The 24,435-nt window shown below is 36.5% G+C and overlaps 2 protein-coding genes and 1 long non-coding RNA gene across 4 annotated transcripts; all 3 read right to left on the bottom strand.

The window, feature by feature from the left end:
• Nucleotides 1–115: 115 nt before the first annotated feature.
• LOC115734704 (NEP1-interacting protein 1-like) lies at nt 116–1,751 on the bottom strand. 2 transcript variants are annotated; one of them, XM_048274750.1, is made up of 4 exons: nt 1,424–1,751; nt 960–1,135; nt 651–887; nt 116–543 (listed from the first exon to the last, which is right to left on the bottom strand). In XM_048274750.1, the coding sequence occupies exons 1-4, from the start codon at nt 1,512–1,514 to the stop codon at nt 409–411; spliced, it is 639 nt and encodes a 212-aa protein (XP_048130707.1). In that variant the 5' UTR covers nt 1,515–1,751; the 3' UTR covers nt 116–408. The 2 variants fall into 2 exon arrangements, with proteins under 2 accessions (XP_048130707.1, XP_030521465.1); XM_030665605.2 differs by having other exon boundaries at nt 960–1,138; nt 1,424–1,746.
• Nucleotides 1,752–11,010: 9,259 nt separating this feature from the next.
• LOC115734724 lies at nt 11,011–11,865 on the bottom strand. The gene is made up of 5 exons (XR_004014694.2): nt 11,726–11,865; nt 11,595–11,645; nt 11,318–11,410; nt 11,131–11,226; nt 11,011–11,039 (listed from the first exon to the last, which is right to left on the bottom strand). It is a non-coding gene; the product is annotated as an uncharacterized LOC115734724 (long non-coding RNA).
• Nucleotides 11,866–17,095: 5,230 nt separating this feature from the next.
• LOC125312553 (NEP1-interacting protein 1-like) lies at nt 17,096–18,362 on the bottom strand. Its single transcript, XM_048274751.1, has 4 exons — nt 18,170–18,362; nt 17,708–17,886; nt 17,383–17,619; nt 17,096–17,276 (listed from the first exon to the last, which is right to left on the bottom strand). The coding sequence occupies exons 1-4, from the start codon at nt 18,258–18,260 to the stop codon at nt 17,142–17,144; spliced, it is 642 nt and encodes a 213-aa protein (XP_048130708.1). The 5' UTR covers nt 18,261–18,362; the 3' UTR covers nt 17,096–17,141.
• Nucleotides 18,363–24,435: the final 6,073 nt, after the last annotated feature.

Genomic DNA, 24,435 nt, shown 5'->3' with positions numbered 1-24,435 from the left:
ACCAGCTGATAAGTGTGAGATGGTGGCTTCTTGCGGTTTGATAAGCAACGCTTGGCTCTCACCGTTCGATATCCTCTGATATATGTTAAAATCTTTTGGCATGTTCCAAAAGATGCCAAAAGGATAAGCGGAAATGCATACATGACATGTCAACAGTTGCTTGAGCAAAGTCCATGAATGTCTTTGACAAGTGTCGACATATTAGCCTGTCCTAACAAAAGGTACATATGAAGGGAGTTGTGTTTAAGTACAATTTGTGACCCTTCTGTTTGGATATGTTTACAGGTGTTGCGTTTTCAATACAGAAGCTGTCTTATAGCATGTTCACCATCGACCAAGACCAAGACCAAGAAATGAAAGAATTGGCGACCTGCTTAAACTACCTGACTGAAAGAATGCATAACCTGATTAATTCACCTGAACTATGGGACTTCTACATAAAGGGCAAGACCTTTGCTTGGAAATCCACTTGTCGATGCAACACAGATGAAACAAGTGGCGACAGGCAGGCAGCCTCCTCGCCACATCTTTGCATTCGAAGTCCTGGATCAATAAACAAGAATGAGGATTAAGCAAAGGAATGGAGTTTTAATACCAGGTAAAAATGAGTCATGGGTTGAATTCTCTTAGTCTAGTCTAAAAGTACAAACCTGAAGGCATATCGAGCAGGAGTTTCTATTTCCTGAAGAATCCATCAAGTGGTCCTCTGTTAGCCTGATCCTATGAATCCTTTTAAATGAACGCTTCGATATTTTGGCCGGGTCTACCACGATTTCGGTAATCATATTGTCAGCATATGCCAGAGTATGCTCTAATCTCAACAGGGTGAGACTATACAAGAACTGTTGCACTAATTCTCCCGCATCAAGTTCTGCCGTCCAGTCAGTCTATTAAGAGAAGAAGTGGGATTAGAAAGTGTATAAGTTATCATCTCGAGCCTCGAGAAGCTGAAAACTTACCCATCGAAGAAGGTCGCCAGGTGAACAATCATCGGAGAACCAGAAAGAAACGGATGTTTTGAAGGCGTTAATCAAGAACGCGCCGCCTGAAATTGCTCCTACCGCCATGCTACAGAAGAGGCCCCTCTGGCTTTTTATGCCGAGCAGAACTCCGGCGAATGCTCCCAGTGTACTTCCTACTGCAAAAAGAGTAATATCCCGCGGCGCCATCGCAGTTAGAAAGATGATGTGGTATTACAACATCAAAAACTTAGTGATTAGAAAAATTTGCTAGTCAGATATTTTCCTTTCGTGCTCGGAACAACGAGGTTGTTCCGAGGAAAGAAACCGGAAAGCATGCGATGGAAATGCTATTTCTGATTTGGTGATTGGCTGATGTTCGTCTCGTGAGGAATCATTCAAAAGCAAATAATCTTGGAGAGAGAGAGAAATAAAAAGGCGACTAACGAGAAAACTGGACCTACCAATAGCCAAGAAGAAGACAGAGACTGCATAAGAGACGCTGAAGATGATTGCAGAGACTCCACAGCAGCACCAAACCCGCACCTTCTCCATAAGACGAAGCCTGAACTGAACCTCCCCCCCGGAACGAAGCTTGACACTAAAGCCTTGGCGTTCAAAGTTGGATCCCCTTAATACGAAGCCGTCGTCGAAAGATCGTGGAAATAGCGCAGCCACATTCGAACGTTCCCGCGGGCGGAATTGGTCAATAGTCCGTCAGCCCAAAAACATGAAGCATGCGAGAAGAAAATGGCCGAAGCAGATGAACGTCGTGTTCCAGGTGGTCAAGAATGGGATTGTCTCCTCTCTGTTCTTTTTCAAACAGGTGATGTTCATGCAAATTCTTCCCTCGAAGGAAAATAAAATCCCATTTAATTCTTGAGATGACTTTTCCACATGAAGAGACGTGGACGAAACGGGAGTGGCAGTTTCTTTGTCCTCCTCTGGCTTTTTAGGTAGAGTGTTGGACTTTCCTTATGTCCTGTGCAGTGAAATTGTTATCTAAAATCGCCAAAATTCAAGAAGAAGAAACCCAAAATAAAAAAGAAGAAGCAGAAGAACGTAGGATCGAGTCAACCTACGAATCCGAGTAGTTGACTTCATGTCTACCGAACGAACTCTCTTCCATTTTCGCCACGCGGTCTCACTAGCGAACAAGGATGGTACGTGCGTTTTATTCAACCAGCATTTTTACAAAGTCTTTTGACTTCAATTTTTCAATCCGTTAACTTTAAGGTTTTAGATGGTTAGAATGCAGTGAGCAAATTCACGAATTTCGATTAGTTCATAGGAACCTATATTGGGTCGATTTGGATTCCAAAAATGAATTTCATTTTGTAACTAATCAGAGGAGGCAAAACAGGTCCAAAACCGTGTTTTGATTCATACACGATGAAAATTGATGGAATATCGGACACACATGGTGTGTTTGTTTCGCGGAATATTACAGATTTGAAAAATATTTTTCAAAAAAATAAACGTTTGTATCATTTGTAAAAATGAATGAATGCAAAATATTTTCATCATCCATGAAAATAGTTAGGCATAAATTGTTATCGATAATGAAATATTTTCCGTTCATTAATTTTTCCAAGAGATATAAGCGTTTTTTAAATAATTTTTAACTTCTTTTTTTATTTTTCATGAACCAAACACACTGAGATAATTGGGATAGCTTCATCAAATTGGGGAATAATCATTAGCCCAACCCAGTCACATTCCGCCAGCCCACTCCCTTAGGCCCAGAGTAGATTGAAGCGTTGGGCCTTTGGCCCCCTGAGCAGCTTGAATCTTGGGTTTGGGTGGGTGCATGAGCACAACCCTTTCTTTCAATATTACGAAGAAAAAGAAAATTCATGATTAAACCAATTTTTTTCAAATTGAGATAGTGAATGTAATTAGTCCCAAATCTTCTCTTTGTGTATTCTTTATGCATACAAAAATATATGTAAAAATTTTCCAAAAAAGTGTTAATCTTTTTTCTTCTTTTTTTGCAATTCAATCATAAACATTTATCATTTGTACGGATTCATTCCTTCCAATCAACTTTGGTCGGTCGGGAGATGAGCTAGAGGAAGAAGAGGAAAAAAAAGAAAAGAAATAAAAGCACTTGCTTCGTCTCATGCTCGCCCCGCCGCAACCCACCCGCCACGGCCACTTGCCCAATTGCCCGGTGGCGATCGGCCATGAGGGTGGCGGTTGGCAGGTGAACGTCAACTAGACTTTTAATTTGTTATATGAAAGAAATAGAGAAAAAGGAAAATTAAAAAATATATAAATTAAAAGAACTCAAAATTTAAAAAATATAAATATAAAAATTGTTCAAGAGGCACATGACTCAACTAATAACCTGTATAAATTAAATGGGTTGTAAATTGATTAAAAGATGGGTTTGTCTTTAGACTCATTTAGAACCCACTTATAATTAAGTTTACAATTCAAACTCATTAACAACCCATTTATTAAAATTTGACTAACCTATATTTGATCCATCTCATTTAATATGGGTTAATATATTGATTTTCAACCCATTTTGATGCCTTTAGCCGGAAGGACTGAATTAATACAAATGCAAAATATTTAGTACTGCATTGGAAAAAAAAAAGGTTTGGGATTGAGAATTGCCACAATTACAATAAATTTGAAAATTTTTTGGGTAATTTCTCAAAATATACTGGTAAATCATACGATTTTAAGTGTATTATAATTAGTTCCTCAATCACGAGGGATGTTACTCTTATCATATTATGGGTCAGATCAGAGTATCGTAGCTCTTGTTGACTGAGAAATTAATACCATGGCAATTTAGACTCGTATTTTCAAATCTTTGAGTACTTTCAGGCCTTTTAATGTTTTCGAGAGTTTCTCTCGTGTATATCTTCTCAGATATGGTCTCTTTTGGTAAATTGGCTGAAAATTTTAGCTAGAAAAAAACAACATGAGATGTGTTCTAATAATTTGATCCATCAATTTTTTTTGTAATTACCTGTTTGCTAATTTTTTCCATGTTTAATTTGTTTTTCATATTTTAAAGTATGCTATTGTTCATAATTAAGGGGAAAATTTACTAAAAAAATTAAAGCTCGGGTCCGGGACGGTCGGGCATAAATCACAGAAATTAGGGATGAGCAAGATTGACTAATCGAACCGAGAATAGCCTGGATCGGATCGAACCAGCCGGTTCCTTATTCTATAAAATTGGACCTGGTGATTCTCGATTTTCGATTTCAAGAGGAAACCAAATCGATTATTTTTTTATTTCTTAAATATATTCCTTATAATCCACCTGTTATCTTTTTATTTCTTTAAAAAGATATAATTTTAATCAATATATTAAAAATAAAGTCCGTGTTGCTCGCTCCTACTAATAATCCACCGGTTTCATTCGACCGCCCTAGAACCGATCACTCCTAACAAGAATAGTATTGCATAAAAATGGATCAATGTGAATCGGATCATTCTTGATCCGACCCATCCCACTCGATAGGCCTGTGCTTGATATGTGTGACAAGTCTTATTATAAAGAAAGATTCGTTGATATTGGTATCATTTACATTTCTAACATTTAGTTTCTCGTACTACTAAAATTTATTTCTAAAGATGTCAAACCATAATTCTATGGAAGGTTTTAAATCGTTCTTTTATGTAAAATGTAGTTGAGTTTTACTCATTTTCTGGGAAAGGAAAAGTCTAATTATTTTGGTTTGTGAGATGTCTAATATTTTTTTGGAAGAATTGGTTAAATTATTTACAAAAATTAGTCAATATAAAATATTTTCTTTAACAATAATAGTTTACGTAACTTTAGATAATCTTCGTTAATGCTACAAACGAATTATTTTTAAGTAAATGTTTGGCAAAGTATTAATTTTGACCAAACAAATTCACTTTTAAATTTTTGTGAGAAGTCACAATAAATTCCTCCGCATTATCTCCTCTCTAACTTTGCTGAGGAGGCGAATTTTTTGTATTGCCATGCAGGCGATTGCTGATTAGAAACTTATTGTGAGGATAATCATGAAGTCACCTATGGCAAAGTCTAAGTTGCAAAACTATGGCTCCATTTATTTTGCAAAAAAAGAAATATTTAAAAATATTTTCTTAAAAACTTAAAATATATAGTCAATAAAAATATTTTATTTTAAACATTTTTATGACAGATTAAAATACTTTTCTTTCTTAAATTTTGTAAGAGATACAAGCAATCATGCTTAAATTTTAAATCATTTTTTTTCAAAACAAATAAAGTCTATAGAAAAAGCTGTTTTTTTTTATCTTTAGTAGTTATCTACAAATGACTTGCATATAGACAATTCCGCCATAAAAATTAACTTCTAGCTAGGAGCTGATTTTTCTACTTTTGCATTTGAGCAAAAGTTGGTTTTTCTGCTTCTCGAAAGAAGTAAATTTTTTTTACTTATTCAAGTGGTTCCAAAACTACTTCTGGAGTAAAAAAATATATATATCAGAAGTAAAACAAAATGAAATTAAGGGGGTAAATGATAACCATTCTATTTCAGAAATAGATTTACGGCTAGAAATAGTTTTTTCTATTTCTGTTTCTGAATGAGTTTTTGACCAAAAAAATGCGTTTGATAACGACGTAAAAATTTTTATCATAGAGTTGAAATTATTTGACAATCGTTGAAAATTTTTACTTCTGGAAAATGTGACGACCGGAGACAGGCGGCGGGTAGGCAGACGGTGGCGACCGGTGACCGGTGGTCGGCGGGTGGTGGTCGGTGACGGTGGCCATTTGAGAAAAAATGAGATTTCTATTTTTGTTTCTCGGAGAAGTAGAAAATTGTTGTTTCTTATTTCTCCTTCAAATCTATTTCTAAAACAACTTTTTGTTTCAGAAATAGAAAAATAGAATTACGTTACCAAACGAATTTCCGTTCCAGAAATAGGTTTGGAACAAAAATTCTATTTTTGAAACGTTTTCATGCACCGTCTAAGTAATCAAATAGATTTTTATTTCAGAAGTTGTGTTATTTATGCTCCATAAATACTTCTAAAGCAAAAATTCTAGGTCAGAAGTGTTGTCTTGCGCGCCTGGGCTAGATATCCAAGCTATGAAAGCAGTGATTGGACGAGAAGCTCTATCTCCAGAGGATTCGGTCTCTCTCTTTCTTTCTCGTGCGAACCATTTGGATTGTCCTGCATGGTTTTCCTCCTCCATTTCCCTTTTTCAAGTAATGATTCGTGATTTCTATTCATCTCGATGCTGTCACCACTCGACGGTGCTCTCTCGTCTCATCTGTTGGCTTCCCTGAAGCAACACCAGCTCTGAGGAGCAACCTATGATGGCTCACTAGCTTCTCACTTCTCATTCGTCCTTGTATACTCGTCCCTTATACATTGTCGGATGAAAAAAAATAAAGTAAAATCCCTTCTTTAATTTTCAGGGCTGTAGTTGTCGAGTGAACTGTTCCGTGGGCAGAAAGATATACCTAGAATTCTTCATTTGAATCGCCGACAGAAATTATGTTTGCGTTTGTTTAACGTGGACTGCACCTAGAATTTCTTAGTTCTCAGCTTTTAGAGTGGACACATTATGAACCCCAAACTCACCTGTCAATGTCCGATCAAAAGAAAAAAAAAAAAAAAACTTACCTATTGATGGAACAGAGAGAAATACGCTAAAAATACCAAAAGCTACGTACGACGCTCCCTTTAAGGCACATTATAAAAAAAAAACTTAACTTTAACCTCTGTCTCAATTATATCCGAATTTTTTTTTGTCTCATAAAAAACCTCTAACTTTTATTTTTCTCTCAATTCTACCGATCTAATACAAAAAAAAAAAAAATTCAACATTTATTTTTGTCTCAATTCTTTCGGCCTAATACCCAAAAAACCCTCAACTTTAGTATATATCCCAATTATATCCAAATCTATTTATTTATCTCATAAAAAATCCCCAAATTTTCCTTTTATCTCAATTTTACCACCATTAGTCTTCTGTTCATAATCACCATTAGTTAATCTTACGTGGCATTTTCACGTTATTAATGAATTATATCTCAATAAAACTGATACGAAAAAAAAATCCTAATTTCTCTTATGTCGTCTGATTCCCCCACAAATTGAAGAGAGATACAACACCATTCAAGATGGCGCATTTCAAATTATCCCCAATACTCAATAGCCTAAAGAACAGTTAGACGTGGAGATCTAATTATTTGGACGAATGATCTCAAATCTCATCGTCCATAAAATCTGCTATTTTTGAATTTCAAGAATTCATTGGTAAGTTCGACGAGGAAATTCAAGCCACTTAGGATTAATTAATAGTGATTCCGGACGAAAGGCTAACCATGGTATAATTGGAACAAAAGTAAAAGTTGGAGATTTTTTATGAAACAAAAAAATAATTTTGGATATGATTGGGACAAATATTAAAGTAGGGGGTTTTTTGGTATTATGGGGTAGAATTGGGACAAAATTAAAAGTTCAGGGTTTTTTATGAGGCAAAAAAAGTTTTGGATATAATTGAGATAAATGCTAAAGTTGGGATATTTTTAGGTATTAGGCCCTCACTTTTTCAAAACAATCACTTAAATGTCAGCTCCAATCTGCTTGGCTGGAAATCGTACGTGGCTTATATATATATGAGCTGAGGCGACTTGCCGGAAAGTCTACGTGGACTTCTAACCTTAAAAATAAACTAAATTTTTTTAAAAATAATTAAAAATAAGATAAAAATTAAAAAGAAAATGGGGCCTTGTTTAGGTGACGAGGGTGAGGGATGGCCCGCGGTGGTTATCGAGCGAGGCTTGACCTAGCACAAGGCTCACTTGCCAAGCCAAGCAGCTCCATGCAAGCATTGCCTCATCTTCCGTCGTCCCCGACAGCTTCCTCGCTTCGAAGCTCGTCACCTTCTACGCGTGATCGAACCACCTTTGCGAAGCCCGCATGGTGTTCATATGGAATTTCCCATAGGAATATCTTCTCTTCAAACGCTTTGCTCATCTGGTATAGAGTAGATTTGCCGAACGTGGGCTCGCCAACCGTCCCCACCCTTGTTGACCATAGCAAGCGATGGTAGGGCGGCAGCGGCGAGGGCTTACACAGCCCTCACCACCAAAACGAGGCCCCCTTTTTTAAATTATTTTTTATTTTAATTTTTTAAAATTTTTTAGTTTACTTACAAGGTTAGAAGTCCACGTGGAAGTCCAAATAGACTTTTCGGCGAATCATGTCAGCTCAGATATTAATAAAAAATCCACGTAGGATTTCCGGTCAACTAGATTGGAGTTGGCACTTAAGCGATTCTTTTGAAATTTTTGATACTAAAATGAGCATCATACATAACTATTGATACTTATAGTATACTTGTTTCCAAATAAACGTTCGCCGCGAAAGTAGGTAAGGAAGTACAGAAGGTGCATTCACCAGCTGATAAGTGCGAGACGGTGGCTTGTCGCGGCGTGATAAGCAACACATTGCTGTCGTGGTTCTATATCCTCCGATATATGTTGTAATCTTCTGGTATGTTCAGAAAGGATAAGAGGGAATGCATATGTGACATGTCATCAGTTGCTAGAGCAAAGTCCATGAATTTCCTGGACAAATCTAGAAACCTTAGTCTATTTCTGATAACAAGTTCGTACATATAAGGAGTCTTGTCTAAGTACAATATAATCCTTTACTTTTTTGCCGAAAATCGCTAACGCGGTAACGTGCCATATGCGACGGCCAACGATGATTGGATCGTCTTGTAAGAGATTTCTGGTCAAATTTGACCTAAAGGGCTTCACTGGAATTTCACTAAAACGTTTATGACTAAATTGATAAAATTAAAAAGTAAAGGACTAAATAGATGTGTGTTGTTAGGGTCTCGAATTGGATCGAGTCGTACAATTTTGATAAGTATGAAAGTAGTCTTTATGAAACGCATAAACAACTGAGTGAAGAAGAGTAAAGCTTGGATGGATGCCTATAGAAGTTGAGACAATTTTCTAGAAAGTCTTAAATCTATTGTGCAGGGGTTAATTTAATCTCAAACTTTTCAATTTGACCAATTTAATTCTAAACTATTTGACGATCTTCCATTGTAGCCAAAACTGGTTGGAAATAACTAACTTGGCAGCCCAATCAGCGTTGACATTCTACGTGGCACGGTCGACTTTGAGTTGGAATATTTTTCCAATTTTTTGCATTTTTCTCAATCTTTTTTTTTTTAACTTTTTGAATTTTTTTTTAAACAATTTCTGAATTTTTGGAATTTTTACAATCGTCAATGTCAGGGATTTTCGGTTAAAATTGGCCAAAATGACTATATTGAAAGATTATCAAATTTTTAGAACTAATTTGGTCAAATTGAAAAGTTTAGGACCGAATTACCATTATAATAGGTTTAGGACTTTTGAACAATTTTCCCTACAGAAGTTCAAGCACCACATTCTCTATTGAAGCTCTAAAATAGCCACATAAGGTTTAAATCCACTAGTTTTACGTTCTTTAAATGTTGCCTTTCATGGACAGAACCTGTTCACTAAATGAAGGATTTCTATTAACGTCCCACAACAAATTTTGTATCATTAGATAATAGATACATATCATTACGGTCTCGAATCAGATCTGGTTGGATCCAAATTCCAAAATTGATTATTCGAATCTTTATCTGTTACTTTTTTTTTTCACTTTCCTTAGAGGGTAATCAACTCTCTTCAATGTTTAAATGTATCATCTTAGTCACTAGCTAGATAGAATCATGTATACAAGACAATAATTAATTTTGGTTGTAGACTAGTCAATCAACTACCTATCAAGAGATGCATCCCTTTGAATGACAGCCATTGTATTAGGCAACACTACAAAAAAACAAGGTTTTAGTCACGAAATTTGCGACGAAAATTTTGGCAAAATTCGCCGCTAATTGATTTTGCGACGAAAATTGCGACGAAAAAAAATTCGTGGCTAATACGGCGTCGCAAAATTTAGTGACGAAAAGTTTACAATTCGTCGCTAATTTGCGACGAAATTAGCGACGAAAAAATATCCGTCGCAAATTAGCGACAAAATTGTTCATCGCAAATTAGCGACGCATTTTGCGACGGAATACGTGCGTGGCAAATTAGCGACGAAAGACTTTTGTCGTCGCTAATTTAGCGACGAATTTTGCGACGAAATATATTATGTAGCAAATTAGCGATGAAAATTAGCGACAAAAAAAAGTTCGTCGCCAATTCTTCATCGCAAAATTTAGCGACGAAAAATTAAAGTTCGTCACTAATTTGCGACGAACTTTGTGACGAATTTTTTCCGTCGCAAATTAGCGATAAACACGTTTCGTCGCTACTTTGCGACGAATACTTTCGTCTCTAATTTGCGACGAACGAATTTCGACGATTTGCGACGAAAATTTTTGTTGCTACAAACGTTGTTCGAGGATAAATTTGGCGACGAACTTTGCGATGAAATTTGTTCAGCCATGCATTTTGCGACGGCCAAGCATGGGACGAATTTTGCAATGAACTTTTATAATTTGTAATCGTATAATAAAATAATTTTTTTTAATTTTCAATTTTATATACACTTAAAAATAAAATTAATTTCTAGAATTTGTATTTCACATTGATAAAGCAAGATTTAAATATTATAATAATATACAAACAAAATACATTCATCTACCATTCATTGGAAGAGAGAGTTTTCTAAAGAAACAAAAAACCATTCATCTACCATTCACTTAACATAGATTCTTAAGTACTGCAACAATGCTATCTCTAGCAAGCAACACCAGATCTTCTGAAGAAACAACTTCGGGGCCATGACATCATCTTCATTGGAAGAGAGAACTTCATGTGCCCAGTCAATCAATCTGAAGGTGAACATGGAAAGAAAATAAGCAGGGGCATATAAACTGACAGACACAAATAACACAAAATAGAAAAACGAGATATCTTTAAGCCAAATCACCCTTAAAAATTGAAGTTTGACATATCAATGGACAATGGGACTAACATGAGGGTCTAATAGTAGGATTTATGGACAAAAGGAAAAAAAAAAACACCAGATTATTAAGGTTGCATCAGGAAGGGAAGCAACCTCTTCTTGTGCGGTTAGCTTAATCTGAAATGAAAAAGTATTAGGTGAGCCCCTAGAACACAAGAAAGAAGAGTTAATATATCTTTTGGGCACATAAGAAATTTAAAAGACATACCACATGCCCCACAGATTGCCATGCTGGATGAGCAGCATCTCCTGAATAACGGAGCCTCAACTCATCATCAGGCATTAGTCTCAACTCATTGTCTTCCTAAATTAACAACAGATGCATCTTAACTTAGCAGCAAAGCAAAGAAAAAAAAAACAATGTATTTTGCAAGAATAAACACATCTTGAGTCACCTTTGGGAAAATAAAATATGAAATGCGCTTCTTGTTCAGACCAATATCCCATCAGATAGTGACATTGTCCTTGCTCTGGGATTCTTTCATCATCTACAACAAATTCAGTAATACAAATGGGATATTAAGCTTCACCGAACAGGTAAGTAGAAGTGTCTTCTCAACAGAGCATACATAGTAGAAACGAGTAATTGTTTGCAAGATAAAGGCATCACCAATAACTGTTAAAGTTTGTAACACAAGAACTGAGAGCACAAGAAAGATTATGGCCACATACTTTGTCATAATCAGCTTCAAGCTTGATGAGCGGAGCAAATACATTTTGATACTGCAGCGAACAGCAACATCCATAAGTTAGACACAATTAGTAATCAAGAACACTCTCTGAACCACAGTCAATGTAGGAACCTGATATGCATCTTCATACTTCAGTGCTACAGGTTGAGGCTCATCATCCACACCAGGCTTCTCAAGATCCTCAAGGGAAGCATCAGGATTCGTCTTCCACAGTTCTTCTATCTTGTTTATTTGTTGTGCGTTGATCTGGCGTGCCCTCAAGTTCTTCTACCACATGATCAAGCTTCTGCTCAGAAACTGTCGATGGGTCCTAAATGGACTCTATTGTTCTACAGGATGCATACGACACTTGAACCAACAACTCCATACCTCAGATACCAACGGCATTTACAAATCGAATTTCATACTTGTGATTAGCACAAAAAAGTAACATAGAATGGCCTCACTACTTTCAATAAATCGTCAGACTTGGCAGAAACAAAATACAAAAGATTAACCAACAACAGCTCCTCCCATGGAATATTAATTTAACTACGAATCATAGACCTCTTGTGCAATAAGACATCAATACGCAGATTTAAACTCAATCCAAGCAATAGCATCCTCAATATCTAAACCACGTATAACCCACAATTTACCTGCCCAATCCGACGGAGAATCATTTCTATCTTCAAAGCTTCCTCTTGGCTCTCACAGAGTCCAGCATCGACCAAAAACTGCGTGCCCAAGAGAAATTCTAGTGAAACAAACGAAATTTGCAAACACTGAACAAAAAACAAGATGCCAAGAAAACCAAAATCCAACCTTCTCCAACTCCATGCTTCTCTGGCAGGAGGCGCCTTGGTGCAGGCCAGCGGCTCAGATCGGCGTCTCGCAGTCAAGGAATGCAGCAGGCGATCGTCGTCTCCTAGAAGCCAAATCTTGGACAGCACCAAGGCCTCGAAGCCATGAACTTGGACCCCATCTTGCGCAACCCATCGAAGCGGAGGAACTCCTAGTTCAAGAGGTCGAGGCGCTCGAGGGGCAATGGGAACTGCGCGATCTGGCGGAGGACGAAGGACGGAGGACGGATTGCCGCGAAATGGATTGAGGTTGATGGACTTGAGGGATGTGAAGCGCCGCGAGAGGAGGGAGTCGAGGCGTGGGGTCAAAAGGTTGGGGATGGAGAGGGAAAAGGGAAAGAAAGATCGCAGTAAATGGGTTTTGTTTGGAGACTTTAGCGACGGAAACGTATTTTCGTCGCTAACTTAGCGACAAAAAAAGGATACGTCGCTAATTTAGCGACGAACAATTTATTTCGTCGCTAAATTAGCGACAAATAAATGAATTCGTCGCTAATTTGTATATTTTTTTTCTTTTTATTCATATTTCATTCGCGACGAATATCTCTTTCGTCGCTAATTTAGCGACGAAAAAAATCTTTCGTGGCTAATTTAGCGACGAAAAAATATTTCGTCACTAAATTAGCGACGAACCATTTTTTCGTCGCTAAATTAAATATTTTATTTTTCATTTTTTCATATTATATTAGCAACGAATCAGTGATTCGTCGCTAATTTAGCGACAAAAAAAGGATACGTCACTAATTTAGCGACGAACAATTTCTTTCGTCGCTAAATTAGCGACAAATAAATGAATTCATCGCTAATTTGCATATTTTTTTTCTTTTTATTCATATTTCATTCGCGACGAATATCTCTTTCGTCGCTAATTTAGCAACGAAACAAATCTTTCGTCGCTCATTTAGCGACGAAAAAATCTTTCGTCACTAAATTAGCGACGAACCATTTTTTCGTCGCTAAATTAAATATTTTATTTTTCATTTTTTCATATTATATTAGCGACGAATAATTGATTCGTTGCTAATTTAGCGACAAAAAAAGGATACGTCACTAATTTAGCGACGAACAATTTCTTTCGTCGCTAAATTAGGGACAAATAAATGAATTCGTCGCTAATTTGAATATTTTTTTTATTTTTATTCATATTCCATTAGCGGCGAATATATCTTTCGTCGCTCATTTAGCGACGAAAAAATCTTTCGTCACTAAATTAGCGACGAACCATTTTTTCGTCGCTAAATTAAATATTTTATTTTTCATTTTTTCATATTATATTAGCGACGAATAATTGATTCGTTGCTAATTTAGCGACAAAAAAAGGATACGTCACTAATTTAGCGACGAACAATTTCTTTCGTCGCTAAATTAGGGACAAATAAATGAATTCGTCGCTAATTTGAATATTTTTTTTATTTTTATTCATATTCCATTAGCGGCGAATATATCTTTCGTCGCTCATTTAGCGACGAAAAAATCTTTCGTCACTAAATTAGCGACGAACCATTTTTTCGCCGCTAAATTAAATATTTTATTTTTCATTTTTTCATATTATATTAGCGACGAATAACTGATTCATTGCTAATTTAGCGACAAAAAAAGGATACGTCACTAATTTAGCGACGAACAATTTATTTCGTCGCTAAATTAGCGACAAATAAATGAATTCGTCGCTAATTTGAATATTTTTTTTATTTTTATTCATATTCCATTTGCGACAAAAAAATCTTTCGTCACTAAATTAGTGAGGAACCATTTTTTCGTCGCTAAATTAAATATTTTCTTTTTCATTTTTTCATATTATATTAGCGACGAAATTTTTTTTTTCGTCACTAAATTAGCGACGAAACAACGAATTCGTCACTAATTTGAATTTTTTTTTCTTTTTATTCATGTTCAATTAGCGACGAATATTTCTTTCGTCACTAATTTAGCGACGAATAATATGTTTTGTCGCTAATTTAGCGACAAACCTGTTTTTTCATCGCTAATTTAGCGATGAATGATTTGTTTCGTCGCTAATTTAGCGGCGAACCATTTTTTCGTCAGTAATTGAGCGACCAAATAGTTTCGAAATAGTTTTTTTGTCCCTATTCTTTTTTATTTTTATTCATATTCTATTAGCTACAAATTTTTCTTTCATCGCTAATTTAGCGACGGAAAAATGAATTCATCGCTAATTTGAATATTTTTTTTATTTTTATTCATATTCTATTTTCATATATTTTCAATTTCTTAATTTATTAAATTTTTATTTATTCTATTTATTATTAAATATTTTCTTTCTATTCTTATTTTTGAAAAAAATAGAATTCAAAATAATTCAAGTTTGGAATTCGATCATATTGGAAATTTCGTTGCTAAATGAGCAACAAAAATGGAAACAATATGAAGCTTCTTAAAATTAGCAACGAATTCTATACTATAGAATTCAAAAGAATTCGCCAAATTAGTGACGAAACAATCTTCGTCGGAAAAAGGCCTCATCCTTGCCTCGGAAAAAGATCTCATTCGCTAACAGATTATCTATGCTCCATCTCACCAAGAACAAAAACAACAGCATCAGCCTCCCGTATGCATTAAAAGTAGATGTCACAATTTGAAGCTTCTTAAAATGTATCACCACTAACCATCGGCATAGAAATAGAAATGAGCATAAGTACTATCTTATTATACAGCAGCATAGAGATCGACCAAGATAATTAGAAATAGAAAATGATTTGTAATTAGGATCAATAGCAGCAATGTAATTGAGAATGATTTGTAATTAGGAGCAAAGTCCAGAAATTGTTTCAACCCAAGATGAAACTCATCGGCCAATCCTCGACGTTCGGGTAAGTTCTTATTATACATCCAAGACCTATCTTTTTGCATTGTGCCTCAACACGAATTAAAGATTTATAAAATATTAAAAATATCATATCTAATGTTGAATGCTCTTAATTAAGACCATAATTTTAAAAATTAAATTCTATTTGTGACAAGACAATTACTTTGAAATTGAAAAAAAATAACCATGTCAAAAACACTTACCCAAGTATTTGTTTGAATTATTTATAGTAGAACGTGGTTAATCCGATGAGAATTGCAAATTTCATCGTTAATTGTATAAATTAACGAAGAAAAGATGTTGGTGGACTATAGAAACAAAAAAAATCTGTAATTTAGCAATGAAAATCCCCTTTGTCGCAAATTTTGCGACGCATTTTGCAACGAAATGGATTTTCGTCACTAATTTAGTTATGAACTATTTTTTGGTCACTAAATTACAGAAGTTCGTTTACCGATGAATCACTTTTTCGTCGCTAATTTAGCGACGAAAAAGTGATTCGTCACTAATTTCGTAGCAAATTAGCGACGAATTTATTTTCGTCGCTAGTTTCATCTCCAATTTAGCAACGAATATTTTTTCGTCGCTATTTTCGTCGCCAATTAGCGACGAAAAATTTATTCATCGCTATTTTTGTCGCTAATCAGAGACGAATTTTTTAGTCACTATTGTCGTCGCAAATAGCGACGAATTTTGTTTTCGTGGCTATTTTCGTCGCAAATTAGCCACGATTTTTTTTCGTCGCTAATTTTCCGTGGCTAAATCCTTATTTTTTTGTAGTGCAAATTTACAAATTACTTATAAGTGAGTCTATCGGTTCCCCATTGAATCTACCGTTTCGATGTTGGCAAGATCTATTTATAAGTTGTTATATTTTACCCATCAAATGGAGTACGTTTTTTCGATCAAAAAAAAAATGGAGTAGGTTTTATCCTATTTCATATTGTGTCAGTATATTCTTTTTATACCTTCTCAATAATATTGATGATAATTTCAAAAATTACAAACTGGTTGTCTATGATATGGCAGATGCCCTTTCGATTTGCGTATAAATGTAACACTTCTAAGAATATTATCTTTGGTAGTAGCAATACAATAAGATCTGTCAGAATTCAACACCAATAGGACGTTCGCACCCAAACACAATAAAACCAGATATTGACACTTGCCACGTTACCATTATAACATCACTCATGGGAGGGACGTGCCAGTTGTCAATTTGTTCTCACCATGGGGATTAGGACATGTTACAAGTAGTCGACTATATAAAAATCAAGTATAACGTCTAATTTATAGCTTAAATAAAGGGAAAATTGGAAACGATGTTATCACAGGTGTTGTCCTCGAAAAGATGCCACGCATTCACCTATTTTTTTTTTTCTTTTCGGACTTTATTAGCATAATAGTTTTTGATGACTATGAGAATAACAGTGTCTTGTGAGACATAAATTCTTAAGAGAATGGACCTCACAATAATTTTTGATTAATTATTATCTACGGTCATCCAAAAACTGTTATATAATCAACTTTCTTTTCTTTAGTAGTCTCGCAATTATCATTAAAGGTCACTGATGGTGACATATACCAGCTCGTCGTTAAGCAGAAAGTCTTTTTCCAAGACGAATTTTATAGTACATACTTACAAAGTCAGGGTTGTTAAGTCTTTGATTGATACGACACTTAGCATTTTCTACCCTTCCGTTTGGATATATTTACAGGTGATGAGCAATTTGAATGCAAAAGCTCCCTCATAGCACAACTCACCAGAGTTTTCCAATGTAACAGTAGACCAAGAAATGGAAATAAAAAATGTGTGATCTTTAAACTACTTGGGTGGAAAAAAAAATGCATAACCTAATTAATTCACTTGAACTACGGGACTTCTGCATAAAGGGCAAGATCTTTGCCTGGAAATCCACTTATCGATGCAACGCAGATGAAACAAGTGGCGACAGTCAGGCAGTCTCCTCGCCGCATCTCGACATTCGAAGTCCTGGATCGGTAAACACGAAGCAAGATTAATCGATGGAATGGAGTTCTAATACCTGGTAAAACGAGTTATGGGTCGAATTTTCTCGGTCTGGTCTAGGAATTTATACCTGAAGGCATATTGAGCAAGAGTTTCTTTTTCCTAAAGAATCCATTAAGTGGTCCTCCGTTATTATGATTTTGTGAATCCTATAAGATGAATTCCTCGATACGCTGTCCCCATCCATTGCGATTTCGCTGACCATGTTGTATGCATGTGCCGGAGTCTGCTCTAATCTTGACAGGGTGAGACTATCCAACAATTGTTGAACTAATTTCCCGGCATCAAGTTCCGTAGTCGAGTTAGTCTGCTGAGAGCAGATGTGGGATTAGGAAGTGAATAGCTAAGAAGTTACGACTGACTCAAGCTCGAGCCCCGAGAGGCCGAGAACTTACCGATCGAAGAATGTTGCTGAACAAACAGTCATCAGACAGCCAGAAAGAAACGGACATCCTGAAGGCTTTAGTCAAGAACCTGCCGCCGGTAACTGCTCCTATCGCCATGCTGTAGAAGAGGTTGTTCTTGCTTTTCACGCCGATCAGAACTCCTACTAAAGCTCCGGATGTACTTTCGACTGCAAAAGAGTGATGTCCCATGGTCAAATGGAAATTTAACATGGAATCAAAATCAACGTCCTACTATACTGAACTCAACTTCATTCATTCCCAAGAACTGTAGAAGATAAACTACGAAAGCAACACCGAGGTAATATTTCCAACTGAAAAATTCTCGAGCTCAATGCTCTTTCCTTTTTCCTCTTACCCGAGTTGCGATTTTCATGCGATATTCCATGTTTGACACACAACTTCTTTCGACGAGACTAAGGAAACATCGAAGGGCAAAGAATCCAGACGTACCGATAGCTAAGAACAAGACGGAGACTGCATAAGAAACAGCGAAGACGATTGCAGAGACTCCATCGCAGCACCAAGCCCACACCTTCCCCATTGCAAAACCCAAAACCCCGAAACGAAGCTTAGAGTCATCAAGCCTTTCCGTTCGAAGTTGAATCCACAGAGACGGGGAAGCGCGGAAGAGCTTTTAACGCGAGGTGGTCAGTGACCGTGTAGAATTTGCACGGAAATACCGCAAGCAAATGACACTTTAAAGAAGCCGTCATCGGCCCAGACGTGAAAAACGCGAGAAGAACGAGTTCGGAGAAGTCGTCGATCAAGTCATATTGTACTGAGTTAAAATAAAAGCAGGCTAATCTCGACTTCCAGGTGGCCCCTTTGTCCAATTGGTGAAGTTACGAAGGAATCTGAGCGGTTGACTTCATGCCTGCCGAACTCGCTTCCATTTTCAGGCACGCGGTTACGTGCATTCGTCCGATTTTTTTTTTTAAGACTATTTATTTCCCGCAAAATAAATAAATGATTTGAAAAATTATTAACACCAAAATTTACTCATCAAAACATAAGGTGTTTAATGCGTGAAGAGGAGTTAATACAAGTATTAGGATATGAATGTCATCATACACTAATTTATCGAAGGGGAGTTCATGCACTAATCGGTTAACATAGTCGTCGATTTTGGAGCCAACAATACGTGTTGTGCTGCTAGAAATTTGAAGTAATTAGAAACAAATACGCGCTCAGAGTGAAGAACGGCTGTTGTTTAAACACTCAGTAATGGAACGATCATGGACGGTTGCATAAATACTTGCATTGTGAAAGATAATTGCCCGAAAGCACGATTGTGGAATTTACAATGAAATGGAGAACGTGGACATGATCGATGAAGGTAACCAGAAGGATTTAAACTGTTGTTAGAGGATTATCGACGGTTACATAATCGTCTACACACATAGTGATGGTAACTACCGAAGAACGTGTTCAAGTGGTTCATGAAGAATAGGGGACATAGATATAGTTGATGGAGCTTATTTGAGCATCGCAACCATCAAGAAGCAGTTACCATTCAAACATTATATATACCACAAAATGCCCACCAGAAGAACCCCCGACAAATCAAAAAAATTTATCTTTTATTTCTACTTAATGTACTTCTATATAATTTCCTTAATTGTAGCTTTCAGATTCTCGTTGTCGGGTCAAACTCCGACGTGTATCTTTATCCTTGGCATTTTGCCGTCAAATTAAACTCCGGTAGAGTGTCGTAGCATCTTCATGCTCCTACATTAAGTCAAACTTCGTCGAAACTTGTTTATGTTGGCTCGATTGTAACAAATGTACTTTTTAGACCTTTCCGTTGGACCGAATAGAAGCCAGGCTTGCCTTTAGCAAATCGATCAGATGAGTGCAAAGAGCAATCTTCGAGACTTTAAAATCAGATTGATGGGGTGAGGTTTTTAAGATAGCGAAAAAGGGATCAGCAAAACCGAACCATAAAATCGGATCGATAAGCAACACCAAACCATAAAATCAGATCGAGGGAACATATTGCTAGACTCTACGGGTCGAAGCTCATGTGGTCGATGCTTTAAATTGCGGAATTTGCCACTTGAGAGGGGGGCCTGTGAAGTAACTACAGTAGACATTCACCAATATAAAGTCAATCGATCATCACTATGACATTTCTTCTGGAACTCTTGATTGAAGGTGGTCCTACAGTCACAGATCAAAATATGTTCTTTCTTACGTACAATTTGTTTTCCACCGAGGGTGCTTATTGGGAAGAAGGAAAGAAAATTCCAAAAAGGGTTGGGCAAGTCGTGTACAAATTCAAGAGGCTAGAGCCGTAAGAAACTGGACTAGGAAAAACACAAGGAACACGTTAAGATCATGGCTCACAGTTCACAAGATTCAAAAGCGATACATGCACTTGTTGAAGTATCACGAATTTGTTATTTTTTCGGGGTCGCCCTGTATTTAATAATTTAAGCTTCTAATTCGAAGCAATGCAAGTATCTGGTAAGATAATGCTCAATTTGTCTCATGTGCGTGACTCTCGGTTCATCAAATTTCACACGGTTCTTCTTAATCGCACATGACAAGGGGTGTTGAAGCATCCTACATCGCTCGTCTACGACTCTCTTTTGTGGTATATTGGACAAGCCCTCTTAACACCACTCTCTAAGCGCCATAGGACTTCCCTTGGCGACAAAAAAACAACATTTGAAATGTCATAATCAATGTTAAATCTACTAAATAAAAAAAGAAGGGGCACGATTGATAGTCAGGTTAGAAACTAGTAGATATTGAAAGGGACATTAGCAAATCATTGTGCATAGAGCCACGCCATCTAGATTAAATTTTGTTTGTTTGTTCCATGGTTTATTGAATTTGATTTGATCGACTATGTGTGTGATGGTGACAATTAAAAGTGAAAATTACTTTAAACAAATCTAAATAGACTTCAGACTATGTCTCTTCACTTTTCAATATAATAGTAAACTTAAAAAGAAACTCTCTCAATAACTCATTTTTTTTTTATGTTTCTCAATAACTCAGTTAAAGAGTCCATTTCCTAAAATCTATGGGATATTGGAGCTTGATTAAAAAAAAAAAAAGGACTCAACCTGACCAGACCAAGACGTATATCATTCGGGCATCGAGTTGGCCCGAGGTTGGCTCTATACAATTTCGCGCCGAGTCAGGCCTACATGAGACCCGGCCTGACCCGGCACATTGACACCAAGAGGCCGGGGTTCGGACCTGTGCAGGTCGGGTCCAAGGACCCGACCTAGTGCACCTTGTAATAGATAACAAAAATCAATTGATTAAAAATTAGAAAATTTCAGAAAATATCAAAAAATAGGAAATAGGTAGGAAATGCCTCCTTTGGCCTATATTGTCTCATTAGGCTTTTACATGCCTGAATATTGTTTATTTTCCATGTTTAATTTACATGACTTAGTTTTAACTTTGCATGTAAATGTCTCGATATAATTTATTCCGTAGTGCATACCTCTAGCACGGTAGTTAGAGTTTAATTCGAAATGCTCGTTTTATCCTTTAACTTGCTGAATTTTGCTTATTATCTACTTTGAGCAAATGCATAAGATTGATATTTTGATGTGGCGATCGACGACGATGCCCACGGAGACGACGGTCCATTGGGGCTTGGCGATGATTGAAGACCGATGTCCAGTTTGGTCCGATTCATGTGTATCCGATCCGTGTATCGGAATTGTTTTATTTAAAATATTGTCATTATAGATTTTGTTTGCATGTATACATTTCAATATAATATTTGGCATATTTTACCTGGTTGAGTGCTTATTACAGCACTGTCGTTTGATAAATTGTCTATTAATCATTTTCTTAAATAATAGGTTAAGGATAAAAAGGTAATTGCACAAAATGACAGAAAAACATTATGCATGATCATTTAGCACAAGTTAGATGTTTGGTAGGCTTTAAAATAATATGTAGAATGTGTGATCACTTCAGGAAATATTAACCGATTAGGTATCGAAAAGGCGCTAATTATTCAATTAGCATAAACAAATCCCGAGACCTAGAAGCTCCGGTAACGAATGAATCAAGACGACACTCCCATCTCTTGATTGATTTCTAGCCAACTCCAATAGGCTAGTGGCAACGCCTAGTAACCTTTTAGGTTGCTAATCAGTAAAATAAAACCCAAAGTCACGGGAGGTAGGACTTGGGAGAGTCCGCGCCTAAACCAATATGCAATACCTCTAAGTCCGCTGGACCCTTGGGAGAGGTTAAGGTAGGTCGCGACATAGAGTTGCAGGGCATGTAAATTCAAAAGGGATCCAACCTATTAGATCACAAAACACTAAATTTTATTCTTCAATACTCTATTTGTTTTGTGAAAAATGAACGATTTAGAAAAAAAATTCCTAAAAATTATCTTGTATCTCTTAAAAAATGATAAACGAAAATAAAATATTCATCGAAATTATTTGGACATAAATTATTGGGGATTATATAAATTTCTTTTATTAACTAATTATTTCGAGCGATACGAGTGATCTTTTTTATGAAAATATATTCTTCATTTTTCGCGAAATAAACGGAACCTAAACGATACTCATATGTAGATACTTGGATGCAATTTGTAATCAAAGTTCATCACAGCGGCTTGTCCCAACACCCCCTCCCCCAAAAAAAAAAAAAATTCAACTTTGGAGAACTCCTTGGAGCTGCATTCGTTTCCATAAGTGCTGATATGACCCCAAAAAAAAAATACGGGTCATCGTCACCGATCGGGATTTGAATCGGATACGTGCCTTCAAAATTTGGAGATAAACTTATATCGGTTCACAACCTGAACCGCGAGATTATTCTAATGTTTTCTTTGGACAATTTCAGGTTCATAAGGGTGTATTAAAGAAATATGCTTGAACGTTTCCACTTTTCTTTGAAATCAAGAATACCCATGTTCATCAAAAGGGATTCGAGTTGATTTGATGATGCCCAATTTACTAAAAAAAATTTGGGAAATTCCAAATAAGGGGAACTGTCCTCATTTTCTCAAATAAAGGACTTAAAGTGGACCTTGTTTCAAATAAGGGTATGATAAAAGGCATTTTTATCATGTATTTTTTATTTTTATTTTTTTCATTTTTCCCATTACTTCTTTTTTTCCTTTGTTGTGGCTGACGAGGGCTCCCTGGCCATTGGCAAGGGTGGTGGCCCTTGCTGGCTGCGAGCGAGATGACCCGCCCGGCCACGTCGATGACAAGTCGAATTGGCCATCGGTGAAGAGGAAAGAAAAAATAAGGACAAAAATAAAAAATAAATGACGAAAATGTCATTGGTCACATCCTTATTTGAATCAATGTTTGCTTCAGACATTTATTTGAGAAAATAATGACACTTTAAGCCATTATTTGGAATTTTCCCAATAAAACTGAAGATGGAGGACCGATGGGATATAAAAATGAAGGGAAAATGGAGTATAAAGATTCATTAGGGTACTTCCTTGGGGAAAAAAGTTCAAAAGGTCCTACACCTAATGAACCGTATCAAATTCAGTCCTAAATCTTTCAATTTTATCGATTGGGTCCTAAACCTTACCACACTTTGTTAATTGAGTCCATCCGGTCCATTTTAGCGAAATCGCTAATGTGGACGTTAGCGGTGCCACGTAGGACGATTGATGCTGGCGTGGATAAGTATAATTTCTTTAATTTTTCTTTTTCTTTCTTTCTTTTCTTTTTCCTTAATCAAGTCCGGCGAGGGCTGCGACCCTTACTCGCGGCCAGCAAGGGAAGCAAAAAAGGTAAAATAAAGAGAAAAAGAAAAAAGAAGAATTAAAAAAAAAATTGAGAGATTTCTTTAATAAATAATAAAAATTTATCCACCTCACCGCCAACCGTGCCACGCAAGACGTTTGGCATCCCCTTTATCAATTTTCGACTAAAATTGGTCGAATGAACTTAATTGGCAAATTGTAAGAAGGCTTAAGACTCAATGGCAAAATTGAAAATAAAATGCAATAAATTTAAGATTTTTTTGATAATTTTCCCACTTTCTTGGTGTAAGAGATTAGCTTAACATCAATTTTTAACGTAAATGAGGACGCTTATGTAAAAGTACTAGCAGGAAGGTTGACCTCTCATCATTGCTCGAACCAGACTTTCCAGGCTTATTAGAGGATGTGTGGAACTTGACAATTTTGAATGGCTTGGGTCATTTTAATACGTAGAATATCGTACCAAAAGCCATTTCAATAGCTGTATGGTCCCGGATGGACCGAACAGAAGCTAGGCTTGCCTTTAGCAAATCGATCAGATGGAGTGCAAAGAGCAATTTTCGAGACTTTAAAATCGGATTGATAGGGTGAGGTTTTTAAGTTAGCGAAAAAGGGATCAGCAAAATCGAACCATAAAATCGGATCGATAAGCAAAACCAAACCATAAAATCAGATCAAGGGAACATATTGCTAGACTCTGCGGGTCGATGCTTTAAATTGCAGAATTTGCCCCTTGAGAGGGGGGCCTGTGAAGTAACTACAGTAGACATTCACCAATATAAAGTCAATCGATCATCACTTTGACATTTCTTCTGGAACACTTGATTCAAGGTGGTCCCATAGTCACAGATCAAAATATGTTCTTTCTTACGTACATTCTGTTTTCCACCGAGGGTGCTTATTGGGAAGAAGAAAAGAAAATTCCAAAAAGGGTTGGGCAAGTCGTGTACAAATTCAAGAGGCTAGAGCCGTAAGAAACTGGACTAGGAAAAAC

The sequence above is a fragment of the Rhodamnia argentea genome, chromosome 2 (genome assembly GCF_020921035.1).
Source record: "Rhodamnia argentea isolate NSW1041297 chromosome 2, ASM2092103v1, whole genome shotgun sequence".
Lineage (NCBI taxonomy): Eukaryota > Viridiplantae > Streptophyta > Magnoliopsida > Myrtales > Myrtaceae > Rhodamnia > Rhodamnia argentea.
This window is presented reverse-complemented; position numbering and strand designations above follow the sequence as displayed.